Below are 18,196 nucleotides of genomic sequence, written 5' to 3' on the forward strand. Positions count from 1 at the left end.
TGAAAATTGTATTTTTAATAAACGGACAATTGGGATGGGGAGATAAATTTTAATAAAGCAATGCTCATATATGAGCAAGGATTATCTTCAACTAAGCATAATGAGTATCAACAGGGTTATTTTGTGAAATTTCAGTCTACTGGGTTCTGTCAATTCGTCGACTCTCATTTTTTGGGTCGTTTCTTCGATAGGGTTGATGTAAAGGAACGAAATGGAAAAAAAAAATATCCAACGAAACATTGAATCGGGGTAAACAAAAAACCAGTGATTCAATTTACTGATAAGTAAAAATAAAAGTTTGCAAAATCTGTATAACAGAGCGTAAGTTACTATTTACTTTTATTAACATATCAGCCACGAGTTGTTAATACATAGATTAGAAGCAGGGTATATAATTTTATTTTATTTATATTATTACATTATTCTTAGAATTTCGATCTCTTGGTTTAGATAAAGAGGTATATAAGATGCAAATATGAAAGAAACTAAAACATGAATGAAATTCACGATCTTAAATATTTTTATATGTGAATAATGCTTCGTATTTTTTAAATATCTTATTAAATGCGATTTCTGTTATCAGCATGAAATTACTTTGACGTAGTTAAGATAGTGGAGCGATGTATTATAAAAAATGTATCATAATTTTTCACGAAAACTATAAAATTCTTCGTTTTCGTGAGGACATGATAGGAACATAATTTCGAGATATTGGGTTACTTTATATTCTATCTCCGAAAGGTATGGTGAAGTGAGGACAGGAATAAAAGGACATTGCTATTTGGAAAAGATTGGTGTTATTTTTTGATGTTTTTTTTTTATGCTGAATCGAATGAAATGAATAGAATTAATATTGTTTAGATAGAACTAATAGTTAAGAAGTAACGAGGGCTTCATGCACACTGTAAGAATTACACTAAGGTTATGATAAAATAAACGGCAGCAGTAAGTCCATCCAATTAACCATTATGTTTACAGTAAAGAACATTTTTTGCCTTTAAAGTTTTGAAACCTGTTACAACTATTATGGTTGAAAAACAATGAATGCAAAACTATACGGTATTTTACCCGTCGTTAAAAAAATTTAAGAATTTAAAAAATTTATATTAATTATCTCATTTTTCGTTAACTAAACAATCATGAATTTCAAATACATATTATTTTTATATTTTCTATATTTTAGTCTCCTGGCTAATTTATGCGGAAAAGTTGCGATAAATTTTGCTTGTAGTGGTCAGAAAACACTTGAAAATGGTATTGTTTTTTAATACAGGGAACCATTTAAAATTTAAGTACTTAAACTAGTTGAAATTTCAATTGTAATGTTTTTTGTAAAGGTCAAGTTTTGCCTAATTTTAACGCTTGAATTCAAGTGCAGATATTTATCAATTATATAAGTTTATTATACATCTATCTATTATATTGAAAATTCATTACTCATCGAAAAAGATACTTTGCTGAAGAAGCAAGCACAACCTTATAATGACTTTCGCACCAGCTTTTTTGAGCCTTTGTGGTCTGATTCTTTCCTTCATTAAGTGTAAAAAAAAGAGAGATGGGTATTTTGCAACTCTCTGCCGCAAAAAATGGTTTTGAAACGAATACAGTAAAAAAATTCCTAAAAAAGAGAAATAAAAAAAATATTTAAAATCGGCTTTTGTTCAACTATTCTACAGTAGTAATGTCACATTAAATAATTGCACACGAATTACTATTAATATGTGGTAGCTTACATTCTGTTTGTATATTTTGTATGATCACTAAATTCACTGATAAAAGGGCATAACCTCGCCAAAATGACGTAGAAACATCTCATGAAAAAATAAATCAATAAACGAGAATAGAAAAATAAGATCTCCTCGTGCTAGGTAATATTAAGCGGAGAGCAGGTAGATCGTGGTTGGAAAATATGATGCTTCATTTTAATTTTTATTTTAGAAATTTTATGTAAAAAAAACAGAGAGAGAACGGAGGAAAAAAACTGAAATCTTTTGAGGCTTCAAATTAAAAAAAAAAAAAAAACTGTTTCAACACAGTATTAGTACATTTAAATTTACAACCAAAAAAATAATAATGACTAAATAAATAACAAATATGAAACCGCGTTCCTTTTTTGTCTTGCGAAGTTTTGAATTGAAGTTATTCGAAACGATATTTTTAAAATTTGTTCACAGGATACCATAGCATTTACTTTATTTATGGCGGACATTTAAAATTAGATTTCTTTTCTTATACAATTAAAAAATTTGACTATTATTAAATAAAATAATAATTGTTTACTAAAAGTTATATTTCTCATGGAATTATCTTCAGAAAAACAAATTTTATAATTGTGATTCAATTATCTTAAAAAGTTATCGTGATATGCAAAAAGAGCGAACCATGGGGACCCTATTTCCCGAATTGTGGCTCTATATTTGAGGAGTCAGAAATCCGTTGAGAAAATGTATGTTTATTCAGAGAAAATAAGTTTTTGTCTGCACTAATTAACTAGCATATTAGAGGTCACTCCCTCGAATCATCAAAACTGAGTCCCATCATTAGGACCGTTATCAGATTGTGTTTCGTTTTTTCTTTACTCGTTGCATTGTATATAGCTTTTTTTGTAATGAGGGATAAATCAGAAAATATTTCAAAAAAAATTACGTCACGTTTTCCATAAATAACCCCCCGAAAAAATAATAATAATTGCAGCTCCTCATAAACTGGTTCAAAATTAGCTTTCTATTTTTTTACTGAACACTAAAACAGACCCTTCCCATAGAATCATTTTCAGCAGAAATAAAATTTTTTTCAAGATATTTAATATAAAAAGCATTTAAAGTTATTTATTTATGTCTTTTCTTTCTTTTTTGTAGTTAATTCTTGAAGAAAAGAATCCTTCCTCCCCCCCCGCCCTAATCAATAAAGAACAAACATTAGTTGTTAAATAATTCGAATGATTAATGAAATAAAAATTTGTCATACTGCGCTAAAAAGGTGCACTTAAGCTTTTTAATTCTTTACATTAAAGTGGCTATGTAATGTTCAGCTAACGTAATGGTGAAAATTAAATGGTTTTTGAACTGGAAATACTTTATAGATGACTTTGATAAATCACCCTATTGATGCTTAAGTTATGTTTACCGTATCGAGTAAACAAAGAGCTTTCAAATTAAAATTTTCTTTTACCCTTACTCCTTTTAGTATTTAATTTTATTTTTCCTATGTCTCAGCTTAGAATCATTTTCTCTCTTGCCTCAGCTTAGTCATAAATGACGCGATGCCTCTTATAGAGAAATTCAAATTTTACTCGGTGCAGCAAGTACCCAGATTGCTTTATATTTTGCTTAAGATATGTGGAATAAATATTTTGGAAAATAATGAAACGAAAATATTTCCCTTTATAATGTATTTTGCGCAATTTTATCTCATTTATGTCTGTATCTATGCTGTAGTTATGGGAACTATACAAATAGAAATCGTGTCTTCGTACGTCATCAATTCTTTTCTAGTTTTGCTGATTTGGCATTGCTTGCACCAGAAAAGAAATCAAATCAAGGATATTCTGATGTGCTATGGTAATATCGCTCAAGCATTGGGAAAAGAAGTATCAGGTCGTTCAAAAATTGTCTATATCTTCACAACATTCACCGTAATAGACGCCTGCTTAATTATTCTTCTGTGTTTTGTTTTCGGAGAAGATGCCCATACCGCTTTCAAGACTTTTTTCACTTTTCAAATAAATTTTCCCCGAAATAGTAAAACTGCTTTATTAATGAGAGTCTTCACATCTACATTGCTTAACTTATTGTTTTATTTGTTTCCATCTTTGGTAGCTATTTTTTGCTGCATCATTTTCAATCACTGCAGTCAACTGATGCAAGCATTTTTAGAGAAAGTGCAAACCCTGAAGACTAAGAAGCTGTTTAATGAAATGTTTGTTTACTTTTTGCAAATACATACCAGTCTTTTTCGAGTTACTTATGACATTAATTCTGCCCTGTCTTTACTCTGTTTCCTCATTCTCTGCTATCAAACAATAACGATGTATATTGGATTAGCCACGTTGCTTATTGTTAGAAGAGAGGACCTCTCCATTGCTTTAATACTGTTTTGTGCACCCACAGCAACAATGGTGCCATTATGCATGGTTGCAATGACATTATACGGAGCTAAAATATCGTCACTTGGCAAAGAGTTGGGCTTTCACATGGAACTGCTGCGTGATCGTTTAGTTATGGATTCTAATGCTGATGCTAGAAGCATCCGGATTGTGGAAATAATGTTACTAAGAAAGTTTCCGGCGATCACAGCGTATGATGTTGTGGATCTTACTTCTGGTTTAATCCTTTCAATGTTTGGAAGTTTGCTTACGTATGGTCTTCTGCTTACGAATATAGATAAAAATATAGTATTATTTACTTATCACGGACAGTGATATAGTCATATAGCAAAGAATTGCGTTTTATTTGCAACTGCTACCCTCTTCAGTAACGGATCCTAATGCTGATGAAGTATTAAAGGAAATATCGCAAAGAAAGTTTCGACCAATTATAGTGTATGATGTAGTAGAACTTGCTCCATGTTTACACCTCTCGATGTTTGAAAATTGCATTAAATACAATAAGGAATCTAGGTTATGAAAGCAGATATTAAAAAAAATCATACACAAAAACACTATTAGAGAGATTTAGCACTCTTACACAAGTCTCTACACAGCGCAGTTACAATTCAACAATCTGTTATCTACAAAGCTTGAGCAGAGCATACACAAAAGATGTCAAATATTAATTTTTACCTTTTGGGTGTTTTGAACCATTAGACAAAAGTTGATATTTGGATTTCTGTAAGCGATGTCATGCGTGGGTAAATCGTGACATTTGTTTCAGCCACTATTCAGCAGCCAATCAGGTTCGACACATACGCGTTACGTCTCTTACAGGTATCCAATTAAATCTAATCCGAAAAAAAAAATGGAACTAAACCTAATAGTTACATTTTTCCACATTGATCTATCTGATCATGAGATTTCAGCGGTATTCTTCTCGAAGTGCAAGTACTCAATTATAGTTTTCTTTTAATAGTCCAACAATAAATTTTGAGGCATATTCAAATTACATTCTATCAGAAGATAAAATACAGATGATTTAGTAATTTTTAATTTTTTTGCTGAATATTTTTTTTAAATATCTGTTTGTAAATAGATAACTAAGGTAACTCAATGAGAAAAATTTATGCATGGAAGATTGAGGACTCATTTTGAAAAATTAATAGGTCAACAGTTTTGACTCAAGAAAATAAAACCAAAAAAATTGTCATTAAATTTATTCAAAGCAACAACATTGTTTACAGACAAAGCTTTTATGAAAAATGGAAACTTGAAGCATTGACGATTCCTTCTTTATTCATCAGAACAAAATAGAAAACGGAAATGTTCATGAGCTTGAATAGGAGTCAGTGGCAACATCAGAGCTAGCTAAAATGAAACAAAACACAAAAACAACACAAGACCTAGATTCATTTCCTTTGAAGAGTTTCATTTTAAATTCCTTATTTAAACTAGATTGCTCGCAAAAATGTTGAAGCTTTTTTTCCTTTTTGTGAAAAAGAGCATTAGTTTAAAATCATAAAACTTATCATCTATGAATTCATAATTCTTTTAAAGTGATCCTAATTCATCTCTACCAAATTTAGTATAAATATTTTTTTTTATGCACAACATTGAATGGAATTTTAGAGCAGGGTCCTAATTTATTACTTTCATGGCTTTTCACTTCCTTTTTCTTAGTTTCTTTTCACAGAAATAGGAATAGTTTTCACGAAAAAGCTAAAAAATCCTATCATTCATAATACATCTCTTCAAGCAAAAGCAATTATTCATGGATTTAATTTAGGATCATTATTTTTTAAATTGCCCTGAGATTCAATTTTTTTCTCATTGACTTGTTTTATAATGTAGCCGCATTTAAAAAAACCTTTCTTATACTACACCAGCTCCTAAACCCATTTGTTAGGTAGTCATAAGAAAGAAGCCGCTTAGAATAAAAGGCTATGTTTAGAAAAGAAAAAAAACTTATTTTATTTTCCTATTCAACATTATATTTCTTAGGATAAATGCAGAGATCTCTGTTTGATCATGATCCTCACGACTTGATACTACGTCATTGACATCTAAGTGACCAGCCTAATAAGCACAAATAAAATTAATGCGTATCTTCGTGGTCATATTTATACACTGTTTAAATTTTAAAAAAAAAGATTAAATATGTAATGTTTAGATAAGTATTTAAGTTAACAAAATGCAAAAAATTATTTACTTACTATATTTACAATTAATATTAACTTAATTTTCTTCCTTTATTTATTTTTTGCAAACTAGGTGAAAACCTCAAAAGTCTTTCTAAAAGCAAAAATTATAAATTTAATTCATTCCTAATTTTTTGCTGAATCTTGACATAACTTTACAAATGAAAAATATTTCTACGAAGTTCATTTAAAAGTTCGTTATTGAATGGCTTTAGTCTTTTTTTGCAAATTAAAATTAATTCCTGATAAATAAAACTGTTGAAGACAATTATTTTTAAAAAATAAGAAATTCATTTATTTTCTTTAAACGTTTCATGTAACTAATATTTTATAAAGCATTTTAAGACATACTTTTATTAATGTAGAACTTTTTTTTTTTTTAAGGAAAATTTTNAAAAAAAAAAAAAAAAAAAAAAAAAAAAAAAAAAAAAAAAAAAAAAAACATGTAATAGAAGATATAAGATGGAGATCAAAAGTCTATGGAAAATACGATGGGCAAAACCACATTAATTGGGTCCCAACTATCCTTTCAGCGACTCTAAAAAAAAATACATTTTATGAACTTCCAAGTTATCTCCTGTTTTAATTCCGACATAAAAGTCTTTTTTAATTTAAGAAAAAAATTTTAAAATTTATTTCGCATAAATTCTTAAGTGTTCCATCAGTAACAATAACTTATTATGGTTTTGCCCTAGTGATAAATCATTTTTAATCTGGTAAAAAGAACTAAAATTTGAAAATGAAATTCGAAGTTTTTTTTATTAAAATACTTAAATAAAAAAAATATTTATTTTAAAATGGAAAATAACATTAGAGCATTTCGCCAAACCTTTGTAAAAAGGTTGGGGACACAAATTGTCCAACAACACACAGAATGTGTTGTGAAATGCTGGCTAAATAAAAAAAGTAGCCACTTAGCTTGCCTACAAACTGGAAGAGAGGAATTTTCCCCTTCAACCACCACATCTTAGCTTAGTGTGTCCAGGATCAACTTCTCTTTGTTTATACCAACTGCATAAAATTAAAAGTGTTACCGACAAGAAAACATACATAAAACATATGTAAATTACAGAATAGTGAAATATATTAAGCATCCAACAAATGTTACATTAAAAAAAATAACCTATAGAATTTACGCACAAAATGGATTAAGATTCCCACATTTTGCAGTTTAGTTTTATCCTTTTAATTAAGCTCATAGTTAAAAAGATTTATTATCTAACTTTATTAAAAATACATTAGTTTCTAACTACTTTAACATAATTTTTTCTCAGTGTCATACCAATACAAGTTTAGCTTTAAGGTAATTAAAACATGTAATATGAATGTTATTCAAAATAAATTGTGATTGTTGTATTGAAGGAACTTTATTTAAGTTATTAAGCAAAGCCACAGTACTTATTTAAAATCCCTGAACATGCCCCTCACTCCAAACACAACAGAAATCCTTAAAAAAAAAAAGTCTGCCCCCCCCCCCAAANAAAAAAAAAAACATTGAAAAGCTGAAAAGCTTAGTAAGTTGCTTATTCTGGAAAAAAGGAACTTTTCACCTTTTCTTGTCCTTACTTCTTAATACCTACAACTGCATCTGTCTTTAGGTAAAAGAAGTTCATTATAGATTAGATTTAACCAATAGGAATTTTTTATAAGACATCCTACCTTTTTTATGACTAAGTTGAATGTCAAATAAGGAAAGGCAAAATCAAAACAAAAAACATTAAAAAAAAAAAAAAAAAAAAAAAAAAAAATTCAACATATTTGTGTATGGTTCTTAATTAGAGAGCTCTTTTCGACAATCTCTGAAAGAGATTGATTAACCCGTGTGGCAGTCAGAGAGCACTAAAGACGATTCATGTATCTCTGATAACATCTCGAAGTCAATGATGGAACCATTTTACTGTGGAAGAGAGCGGTCGCTCCCAAGAGGTTTCACTGTAATTGTGTAGGATTTTTTTTTTAAACCTATGCGCTAAACTACACAAAATATTTTAATAATTTTTTTTTTATGATGAAATTATGTCATTTCAATACACATTTGTATTTTTCGGACTTTTGTAGACGATTTTATCAAAATCATTTTTTTTGAACATATTATCCGCTGAGAAGTAAAAATTTTGCAGCTTCAAGAATCACTCATGCATGATCATGAGAAAAATTATGCCAGATTAATGCTGCAATACCACATAAACTTGTTTTGAAAACTCTTCCATAGAATTAGTTAACTTTTGAAAATTCTTCTTTTAAAAATTTTTTACAGTCTGCATCTAAAAAACAAAGAGATAATTGTCATAAGAACTACAATTATCTTCCATTATACTGGATAGAGGGAATTAATATTGCATAGACAGAGATGATTGATGACAAAGTTATTCGTAACTAATTTTCCAACTATGACATAAAAGGACAATCAATGTAAGTTAAATTAAGCTTTTGGAATTATAGGTATTTCATTGATTTGGGGGTATAAGTTTTTCTTTTCTGTACAGCTCAGTAAAGACAAAACTGCAACAAGTATATCAGACATGTTGACGCATACCTGGGTTGATTTGAAAAATATTTTAAGCCTGAATAACTTAACATAAAAAATTATTTACTATAGGGGCATCTACAGCAATAGAATTTAGCTACTTAACTTATTACAGCTCCTAATAGCTAAAAATAGTAATTAACTATTAAGTAACTATTTATTGTCTAAAATGGTAAATAAATCAAATGAATTTGAAATTAAATCTTATCACTTTCTTCTGCTTATGGGGGGGGGGAGGAAGTGGCAAGAAAAATAGAAAGAAATGATATTCTTCCATAATTAAAATATTTGCAATGTACGTAATTTTTATTTGAGGAAATTAAGATGAATTATTAGATTAGGAAAAACAGAAAATCACTTTTATCCACCAAGATAAAAGAAAAAAGACTGGCAAAGTCATATTATGAAGTCTAAATTAACAACTTTTGTTTTCCCCTGTATATTTGCCAACACATTCAATTGATACTTAAACCTGGTTTTACATTAAAACCCCACTAATATAAGTCACACCATAAAATTAATAATATATACGATTAAGTATTGCAAAGATACTTTTCTGACTTTAAGTTTTTTCTCTAACAGTTAAGTCTCCTAAAGAATTATTGTGCTAAGAGATAAAATGTTAAATTTAACTACAATATAAACTCCTTAAAAATAACTTAAATAATGATTTTTAACACACTATATATAGTAGACAATCTAAAAACGATAACTCAAATAAAGGAATGGACTGAAGTTTTCGAGATAAAATAAGGACCATTAGAGCATTTATAAAAAGTCGAGGTTAGAATTTTATTTACACAATGATCATATATCTTTAGTAAACAGCTTTTTGTTTTTAAATTGTTTTTTCAAATTCTTCAACACTCTGTGAAGAAGTACAAAAACTTTCCTGATAAGCAATGTTTTTCATTAAATAATATGGTCAAAAGCTGGTCTGCTGTAGGATTGAAAAAGAGTAAATATAGCTAACTGAAGAAAACAAAGGTAACATACCCTTTGAAAAAGTCAAAAGAGAATCAAATACTATTAATAATAGGGAAAATATTTTTCAAGTGCACATGCTAGCTGTTGCTGATAATATTATTGAAGCGGTTCAGATTACTCAAACATGTGTGCACATTATTAGATATTCAGATTGATTTTGTGGAAAGCACAGTTTTGAAAAAGTGGATAGCTTCATATATTTGTAGAGCCTGATCAAAATGTGAAGCAGTCAGAAGCTGATAAGTTATCCGAGGCTTGATCTATTACAATTGAGCCAAAATCAATCATGTTTTTCATTACAGTGTATTTTTTTAAAACGGAATTTTCCATTCCAGATACAGGTATAAAAAAATATATAGATAATATATAAAAAGATAATATATATAAAAAAAAAGAATTATTTTTCAGAAGTTCCATAAAAATTTTTAAAATTGGTGGAAAAGGAAAATAAGGTTATTTTGATGTATTTGTAAAATCCACAGCATACAATTTTTCTTAAATTTAAAAGAATAAAGCAATTTCAAATTTCTGACATTTAAAAGCAAAAATGGTATCTTGAAAGAGAAAATTTCCAATAATGAAAAACTGCTACCACATTTAAGGACCATGGAAACACTGCTTAAAAATTTTAAAACTCTTAATATTAGTTAGTTTAAATAATTTGTTTTGAATTGTTATTTTATGTGTACTGAGCAAAAAAATTAACTATTAATATTACATAGAAAAACAAAGTTCTAAGAAATTATAAGCAATAAATATGCTACTTATTAAGAAAAATATATTTTTATAATTCATTCTTCAGTAGTTTTGAATTATTCAGTAATAGTTACAGATTTAAAATATACATTTTTGTTTCTTAAACTGTCAATAGTTGAAAAAAACTCACCATGTAATTATAAAAGAAGCAGCAACATTTCTTAGGAAAATGAAAAACTTTTGTCAGTGGAAAAAAAAAGACAAACAATTTGGGAGAAAAGATTCTGATTTTTATAAACTTATTTCACCCAGAAAAGTTCAATTGTTTCATAGGTGGCTACAGAGAGCTAACTAGAAACATCAAACTGTTAGGACTTCAAGCAAAAGATCACCAATAAATAACATTAGAGAAATGCAATGGGCCATCTGTGAAAATTTGCCTTCCATCTTATTGTTGAGAGATACATACATCTTTCATAATTCATTCCTTTGCCTACTTAGCAAAATTTACACTTAAAATACAGAATACAACTTTACTAACCAAGAAAAAAAAATTACTTTTTCTCCCATAAATTTTAAGTTCTACAGAGGAACTAAAGAATTTAGGAGACAGGAGCTTCAGTACAAGTAGCCCCTTCATCTTACCCATGAGAGCACAGGTTAATAACTGTAGTACTAAAACTCTAAAAAAATACAGAAAAACTAACAAATGGAAATAGATTTTTCAATAGCCTAAAAAAAACATCACAGATCTAGTTTCTTAAAACTTCTAAATAAATGACTGATGCATAATAAAATCTAAAACATCTGTTGCATACATCAAAGACACGAGCATTAACTGCACACGATGAAGAGATCATTGAAATTTAAAAAAATTATAGCAAGGTAGGAGGAGGGCAAATTCTGAACTGTACGACATGCTTAAAGAACCTGCCCATACATTAACTATGATGCAGTCACTCCAATTAGTCTTCACAAGTAAATAGTGCATGTAAAAGAATTTTTTATTTGATGTTTCTCCAAGTCAAAACACTTAAGGGAAAGAAATACAAGCAGGAAGTTCCTGACAAAGGTTGATCGACTACCCCAAAAAACGGATCTAAAGATCTTTGATGTAAACATTTAGAAATATGTTGCTAAAAGTAAATATGTCCACAGAAAACTGCTGAAGGACAAGCCTAGTGTAGGGCTATCAAGCTACTGAGAAAAGAACATTCACAAAATATTTCAATACTTCAGAAAAACAAATATTGAACTTCAGATGCTTTTTCTCCTCGTATATATAAAACAAACTTAAAGTGAGAATACAACTTAAATAAGCATGAGCATTAAAAATGACCTTAATATTTCCTTAGAAACTTATTACGCATATTGCATTAACTGATCTCAATATAAATGAAAAACTGATAAAGCATTTAAAATACTCAAACATTTCAATCTTTTACTACATTCTAGTTTTACTACTTAAAGTAGAAATTGAAAAAAGTTTTAAAACACTGATCATAGGTTATGTTACTTTGGCACACCATTATATCATGACTGTCATAAAATTATTAACACAGACACTTTCCACATTTCGCCGAACCTCCTAATGAGGTTGGGGACAAAAACGTCCAACAGCATTAGCATGCTGTGAAATGTTGAACTATTAATGTATTAAGAGTGAAACAGCCTACTCACTGGTTAATTGAGAGATTAAGAGGCTTATAACTCAGCATCCAATTGCTCATTAATTCAATTCCACATTCGGCACAAAAGTAGAAGAAACACTGTGCAAATTTTTAAAATATTAATTAGAATGGGGAATTTCAAAAATTAATCAATACTTAAATGCTACAAGTTATCAACCAATTAATAAAAAAGATAAATTCTGTTGACAAAGAAAACTTATTACCAAGAATAAATGAATAAAAAAGGAAATTTCCAGTTAAAATATTTAAATAAATGAAAGACATATTCCGATGCAAGTAAAACAAAGAAAGATATGATTTTTAAAGAAATGAAAACAAGATTAAACACAAAGGCAAAAAAGTTGTTAATTTTTTCTTAACGTAAATTATTTTAGGTAACAATTTAACTATTAACAGATCTATTAATAAAGCAATCCAGACAAAAGATTTATATTATACTAAGTAGGGCCAATGTAGTATGCCTTACTTTAATGTAAATTTTTAAGCACTAATATAAACAGATATATATTTTAACTTTATGCTATAAAAAACAAACAAATGCAAATTTAAAATTATAATCATCAATTTTCTTGACCTTAAAAAAGTCCACAATTTTTTAGCTATTCTAATTTATATAATAAACTTTTTAAGAAACGTAATTACTCCTAAAAGATCATTCGCTATAGTTAATTTTAAACAGAGTAATTCACTCAAAGATCAACTATATCTAGAACAAACCTTGATTGGGATATTTTTTATTAAAAGAAAAATACATATTCGGAATAAGAATAAGTTAGTTCTTAAATTCAGTTAATTCTTCATTTTTAGAACTAACATAAGAAAATTAATTATTATTAAATGTTAAAAAGTTTATAAAGTTAATGCTTCATAAAAACACATTGTTAAACTTATTTGTAGGCAAGGTTGGGAAGATATATAAATTTTTACACTTATAAACGAAGCGAACACATAAGCGAAGATTTATAAATCTACAAAAATGACTTTAATTTAAAAAGTTAAGGTACAAAAAGGCCCAAGTTTATCATAGAAAATAAAATTTAATATTATATTTAAGCATTTAAAAAAAACATTTTAAGTGTCTAAGTTACTTTGAAACTTTTTAAAATCGTCAAATGCTATCCCAATGGCAGACAATATAGCATAGGAAATTAATATAGATACAAAAAAATCAGTTTTATTTTCTAGTTTTAATAACTAAAACACAAATTTAGATTATAGACAAAAAAGCTTATGTAAAAAAAGAACTTTTATTATATATTTGTAATAGCATAGATTTTTTTCATAACATACAATAAACATAATTTTAAACAGAAAAACTATTATTTATACGTTATGATTACTGTATCAACTGTGCACACTGCAAAGACAAAAAAGTCGATTTGAACAATAAAAAGTGAAACACGTTTACAAAATTAAGAGTAAGCAGGACATATTTCTTGTTTTGTACTTTATAATAATAAAAAAGCATGGTCAGCTTTTTGACTTGAAAAACTAGATTTTGATACGGGAAGCATCAAAAACTAGTTTAAACTGTCAGAAACATAAAAAGATTTTGTAACAAATGGAAGATGTATGCAGTTTTATAGCATAGAATTAAAATTACATTTAACTGAGACATAACTAAAACTATTTTCATTAAAAAGAATAGATTTCAAATATTAATAGGGTTGCATTTAATGTTTCAAGACAGGTTTCTGACATGACAGTTTTAAGCCACAAGTCAGGTGACGCCAACCCTAATTAGCCTGCCCGTAAAGAAATCTCCAAACAAAAATAAATAACGAAAAAAAAAACAAAAAACAATAGATTAATAAAACATTCATCTTTATGAATTTAAGAACTTTGTACATGTCCCTGAAAATTCAGATGTGGGAAAAGTTTTTAAATAATGCACTTTTATGAGAAAAATCCAAGTTGAATGAGTTGAAATAGAGCTTTTATGTAGGAAACCAGTTCCATTGATTTAAAAAAAGTGTTTCTTTTCAATGAAAAGTAGAAGACACTTATCTTTGCAAAATCATGCCACACACACTAATAAGGACGAGATCCACCTTGACCCATCATGGGAAACGATCCTCCCTGTGGAAACATAGACTGTCCACTGTAGGGTGAACCCATTCGAGGCATGCCTCCACCAGACATATCTGAAACAAAATATAATTTATGAATAGATATTGACGTGAGAAATCTGACAACTTTTTAGGAACAGAGTTGTTACAAGTCGGCAATTTTCTATCATGCTTGGTGTAATAATTTCGTTGATAAAGTACATAAAGAGAGTAAAAATTTAAACTGTTAAGTAAAAAGAAATGAGAATTCAGAGTAACTAAAAATTAAAGCATTGCATGGAAAAACAATGCACTTTCATTATTGTTATTGATATTTCATGCTTTTTGGTCATTTGGTAATCAGATTGGGCCACACAGATTATGTGATTTGAAGGGAGTTTGTACACTCTAAATAGGTAATGTTGAGAGGCCAAATTTCATGCATCTTTTTTAGAAAAACTAATTACGATGGGAATCTGAAATCTTGTGTGTACATTACAGACATACTTGTATTTACTTTAATAAAAATTTGTCGGCTTGTATCATTGTTTTTTTTTTAGACAATTCTTAAATAAGATGCTTTCTTTAATTGGTAAAATTATATGATTTTCTAAATGCATATAAAAAAGTGTTATGGATATCAATAAAATTATACTAGAGAATAAATACATACACATGCCAAACATGAGATAAAATTAAGGCATATTTACTGCATATATTTTAAGAAAAAGGCACGCAAGTGGTAAAAAACATTCTCTTCGATAATGCAGCTCTCACTCACTCACACACACAGATATATATATATCAATAACTTTTAAATTAAAATCACATGGCACAGATACAAAATTTGAAATGTAATAAAATGTCTCACATAATATTTAATAAGAAAAAAAAGTAGATTTAATGAAAAAAGTTGATTAAAAACACAAGTTAAACTGACTTGTTAAACTAATAAGTATCCTGTATTATTATTAATTCCAAAACATTTTTTACACACTAGAGAATCACAAGCTCTACTTATTGTTATAAAATAATTTACATACTCGGTGGCATTCCCATTGAAGGCCTCATCATCTGCATACCATTCATCATTACAGGATTCTGTAAGCCTTTACCACCCATCATTGGTGGCATTCCAGGTAAGTGCATTATATATTTAGGCATAATGGATCGCTTTTCTTCCTGAAAATGATGAAAAAATATATCCCAAAATGAGATAAATAGATAGTGTTGGAACATGAAAAGCAACCTTTTAAGATCAGTTAATATGAAGGACACATTCTTTGAAGCAGGCAGAGAAAATTCTAACCAATAAAATTTTTCAAACACGTCAGACAGGTTGCTCTTTCTTTTTATTCCCCTTTCTCTGCTTTATCAAAACGTTTCAGTCTTATTACAATATTATTTTATTATAGGTTTGGTTACAGTATAGATATACAACAAGGATAGAGACTTCAAAGAAAAGGGATTATATATTAATGCAATACACAACACAAACAGGATGGAGCCTCATAACTGTTTTGTTTTGAAAGCTTGTTTGCCAAATAGGCCTCGTAAGTAAGATGATCTTCAAAGCAAGGAAAGGGGTTCAACAGATTCTATTACGTAATAAGCTTTGCTTCGTGCATTTATGAGGAAAGATAAACTTCTTTGCATGCTTCAGAACCAGTTTGATTGTGTATATTTAGAGTAAAGGACAGGCTTTTACGAGAAAATATTTACATTTTGGCTTTTGAGCTTAGCATAGAACAAAATGAAAATCTGACTAGTTGTCTATTATTGTCTACAACATTACAATTATGAAAATGTATGATGACACAGAGTGAATAGGTAAATGAATGTAACAAGGGAATTATTAATGAATGAGTTCATCAATTTGAGAAAAACAAATAAAAAAGCGTTTAACTTTTTCTACTCTGATGTGGCCTCTAACTGGACATCAAATGTCACTACTGTGCTAAAATTTAATGTTTTTATAACTTAATATTTTATGACTTATTTGATACATAAAATTATTGTATTATGTATTTTAGACGATTCAGCGCTTATATTAGTTTACATTGAATTTTACAGTACTCGGAAGGCAAAGGGTTAAACCTATAAAGAGTTGACAACATTTTTTTCCTTTTAATAATTTCAATTTATCATCTATGTAAAAGCTAACAAGTGAATTGTAGCTTGTACTAATTGTTACTGACCCATAACAATCGTGGATTAAAAAATTAGGTCTTATTTATGCACAATAATACTCAGGAAAATGTTTCTTACCAGAGAAACATCTTCATCTGGATGCATTATTTTACTTGATGCAGTACTAGTTTGGCTTGGAGGAGCAGTACACAGGCGTTTTGCGTCTGGGTTGGTTTGAGGACTCAATGAAGCTTCTAAACAAAACAAAATGTTTTTTTATTATCAAAATATAGTAAGTAATAATACTATATTATATAAAAGAGATTTCAATCTTGCAGCTTAAAGAAATTATATATTAAAAAAAAAAAAAAACATTATATTGAAATGTGTTTACACACCTTTAATATACTCTTCTCTAATGCAGTTCTAGCTTTTCATATTTTAATATAAATACTACTAGGTTGTATATGGAAAGGCTTTTTTAACAATTCAAATTTAGCTTTAATTTTTACATGAACAAAGCAGTGCCCAGATTATAAAAAATTAAAAACAAAGCATAATTTTATTCCCGTATAAGAGACTAGAATCACATAAAGATATTAAAAAAGTTTGCTTAGAATGTGATATGATTAGACAGTTGAAATTTTATAAAAATTTAATGTTAGAAAATGAAGCCGCATGCCATATCATTTGAATAAAAAAGAAACCCACCTATTACTCTTATACTAATTGTGAAAAGTAGATTTAGGTGCAGTGCAGTAAATATTGTTTAATAGCTTTACATGAGGAAGGAGAAAAAAACCTAATTACATCCATCACTTACAAAACAATATATGCCTTTGCAGAAGTAATTTTTACTTATATAAAAGGATCTGATTGTTAATAGCTACAATGAAAAAGTTCATAAAGAAAAAAAAAACTTTAAAAAATCAATGTAGTTTTAATGATGTTAAAATATCAAACTTAAAATGTTCCTACTTACCTGCACTGTAAGATACTGGTACTCCAGAATGAGACTTCATAGAAGCTATAAAAGGCAGCAACATAAAAAGTCAATTAAAAATAAGAGAAAACAATAATTAACTACATATCTAATAGTAGGATTGATTCAGATCATATTATTAGAGTTACTTTATAGTGCAAAACTGTCTACGTTATTGACTTACTATTGTTCAATATTGATTTAATATTTTCTCTTCAATCTGAATCCTCGTAGTTGCTAATAGCAAAGAAATAATCTTCTCCTAAACCTGATTGCATATATGTGTTATTAATTTAGTCTCTACATAGTCTTACTATGGGCGTCACTGTCATCTGGTTTTTGAAATGGACAAATAAATACACAGAATAGTTCTCTAAATTTCACTTGTGAATTTCTTAATTTTTATTTAACTAAAATGAATTTACATCAATATAAAATCAGAAAAATTTTGTCTACTTACCTGAAATATTCAGGGAGACTTAAAGAGATTTCCAATTATTGAGGGGGACATATACTAATTAACAAAAAGTACCACACTTCTTTTAGATATTTCATGACCATTAAAAATTTAAAAAAACTTTTTAATTTCTTCTTTTAGAAATGACTTATTGTCCAAAATTAGCATGGACGCATAGTATAGAATAAATTGCATGTATGTGTTAATAATTTAGTTTCTACATTGTTTTACCATGGACGTCACAGTCATCTAGTTTTTGAAATGGACAAATTAAATGAACAGAATAGTTCTCTAACTTTCATGAGCGTAAAAAGTAAAATTTTTTTACTCCATCTGCTATAAGATTAATCTTCTTAATTTATTGAATTAACCTAATTGAATTTAAATCAA

General features: G+C 28.3%; 1 protein-coding gene across 1 annotated transcript in view; it reads right to left on the reverse strand.

Annotated features, from left to right (window-relative positions):
- Window positions 1–13,424: 13,424 nt before the first annotated feature.
- LOC107448747 (BUB3-interacting and GLEBS motif-containing protein ZNF207) overlaps window positions 13,425–18,196 on the reverse strand; it is a gene marked incomplete at its 5' end in the record, with an annotated part of 33,113 nt that continues 28,341 nt past the window's right edge. The window contains 4 exon segments of the mRNA XM_071184819.1: window positions 13,425–14,333; window positions 15,281–15,419; window positions 16,506–16,621; window positions 17,350–17,394. Of these exon segments, the coding sequence (XP_071040920.1) occupies window positions 14,221–14,333; window positions 15,281–15,419; window positions 16,506–16,621; window positions 17,350–17,394 (413 nt within the window). The 3' untranslated portion in view covers window positions 13,425–14,220.

This window comes from Parasteatoda tepidariorum, chromosome 1, assembly GCF_043381705.1.
Source record: "Parasteatoda tepidariorum isolate YZ-2023 chromosome 1, CAS_Ptep_4.0, whole genome shotgun sequence".
Classification (NCBI taxonomy): Eukaryota; Metazoa; Arthropoda; class Arachnida; order Araneae; family Theridiidae; genus Parasteatoda; species Parasteatoda tepidariorum.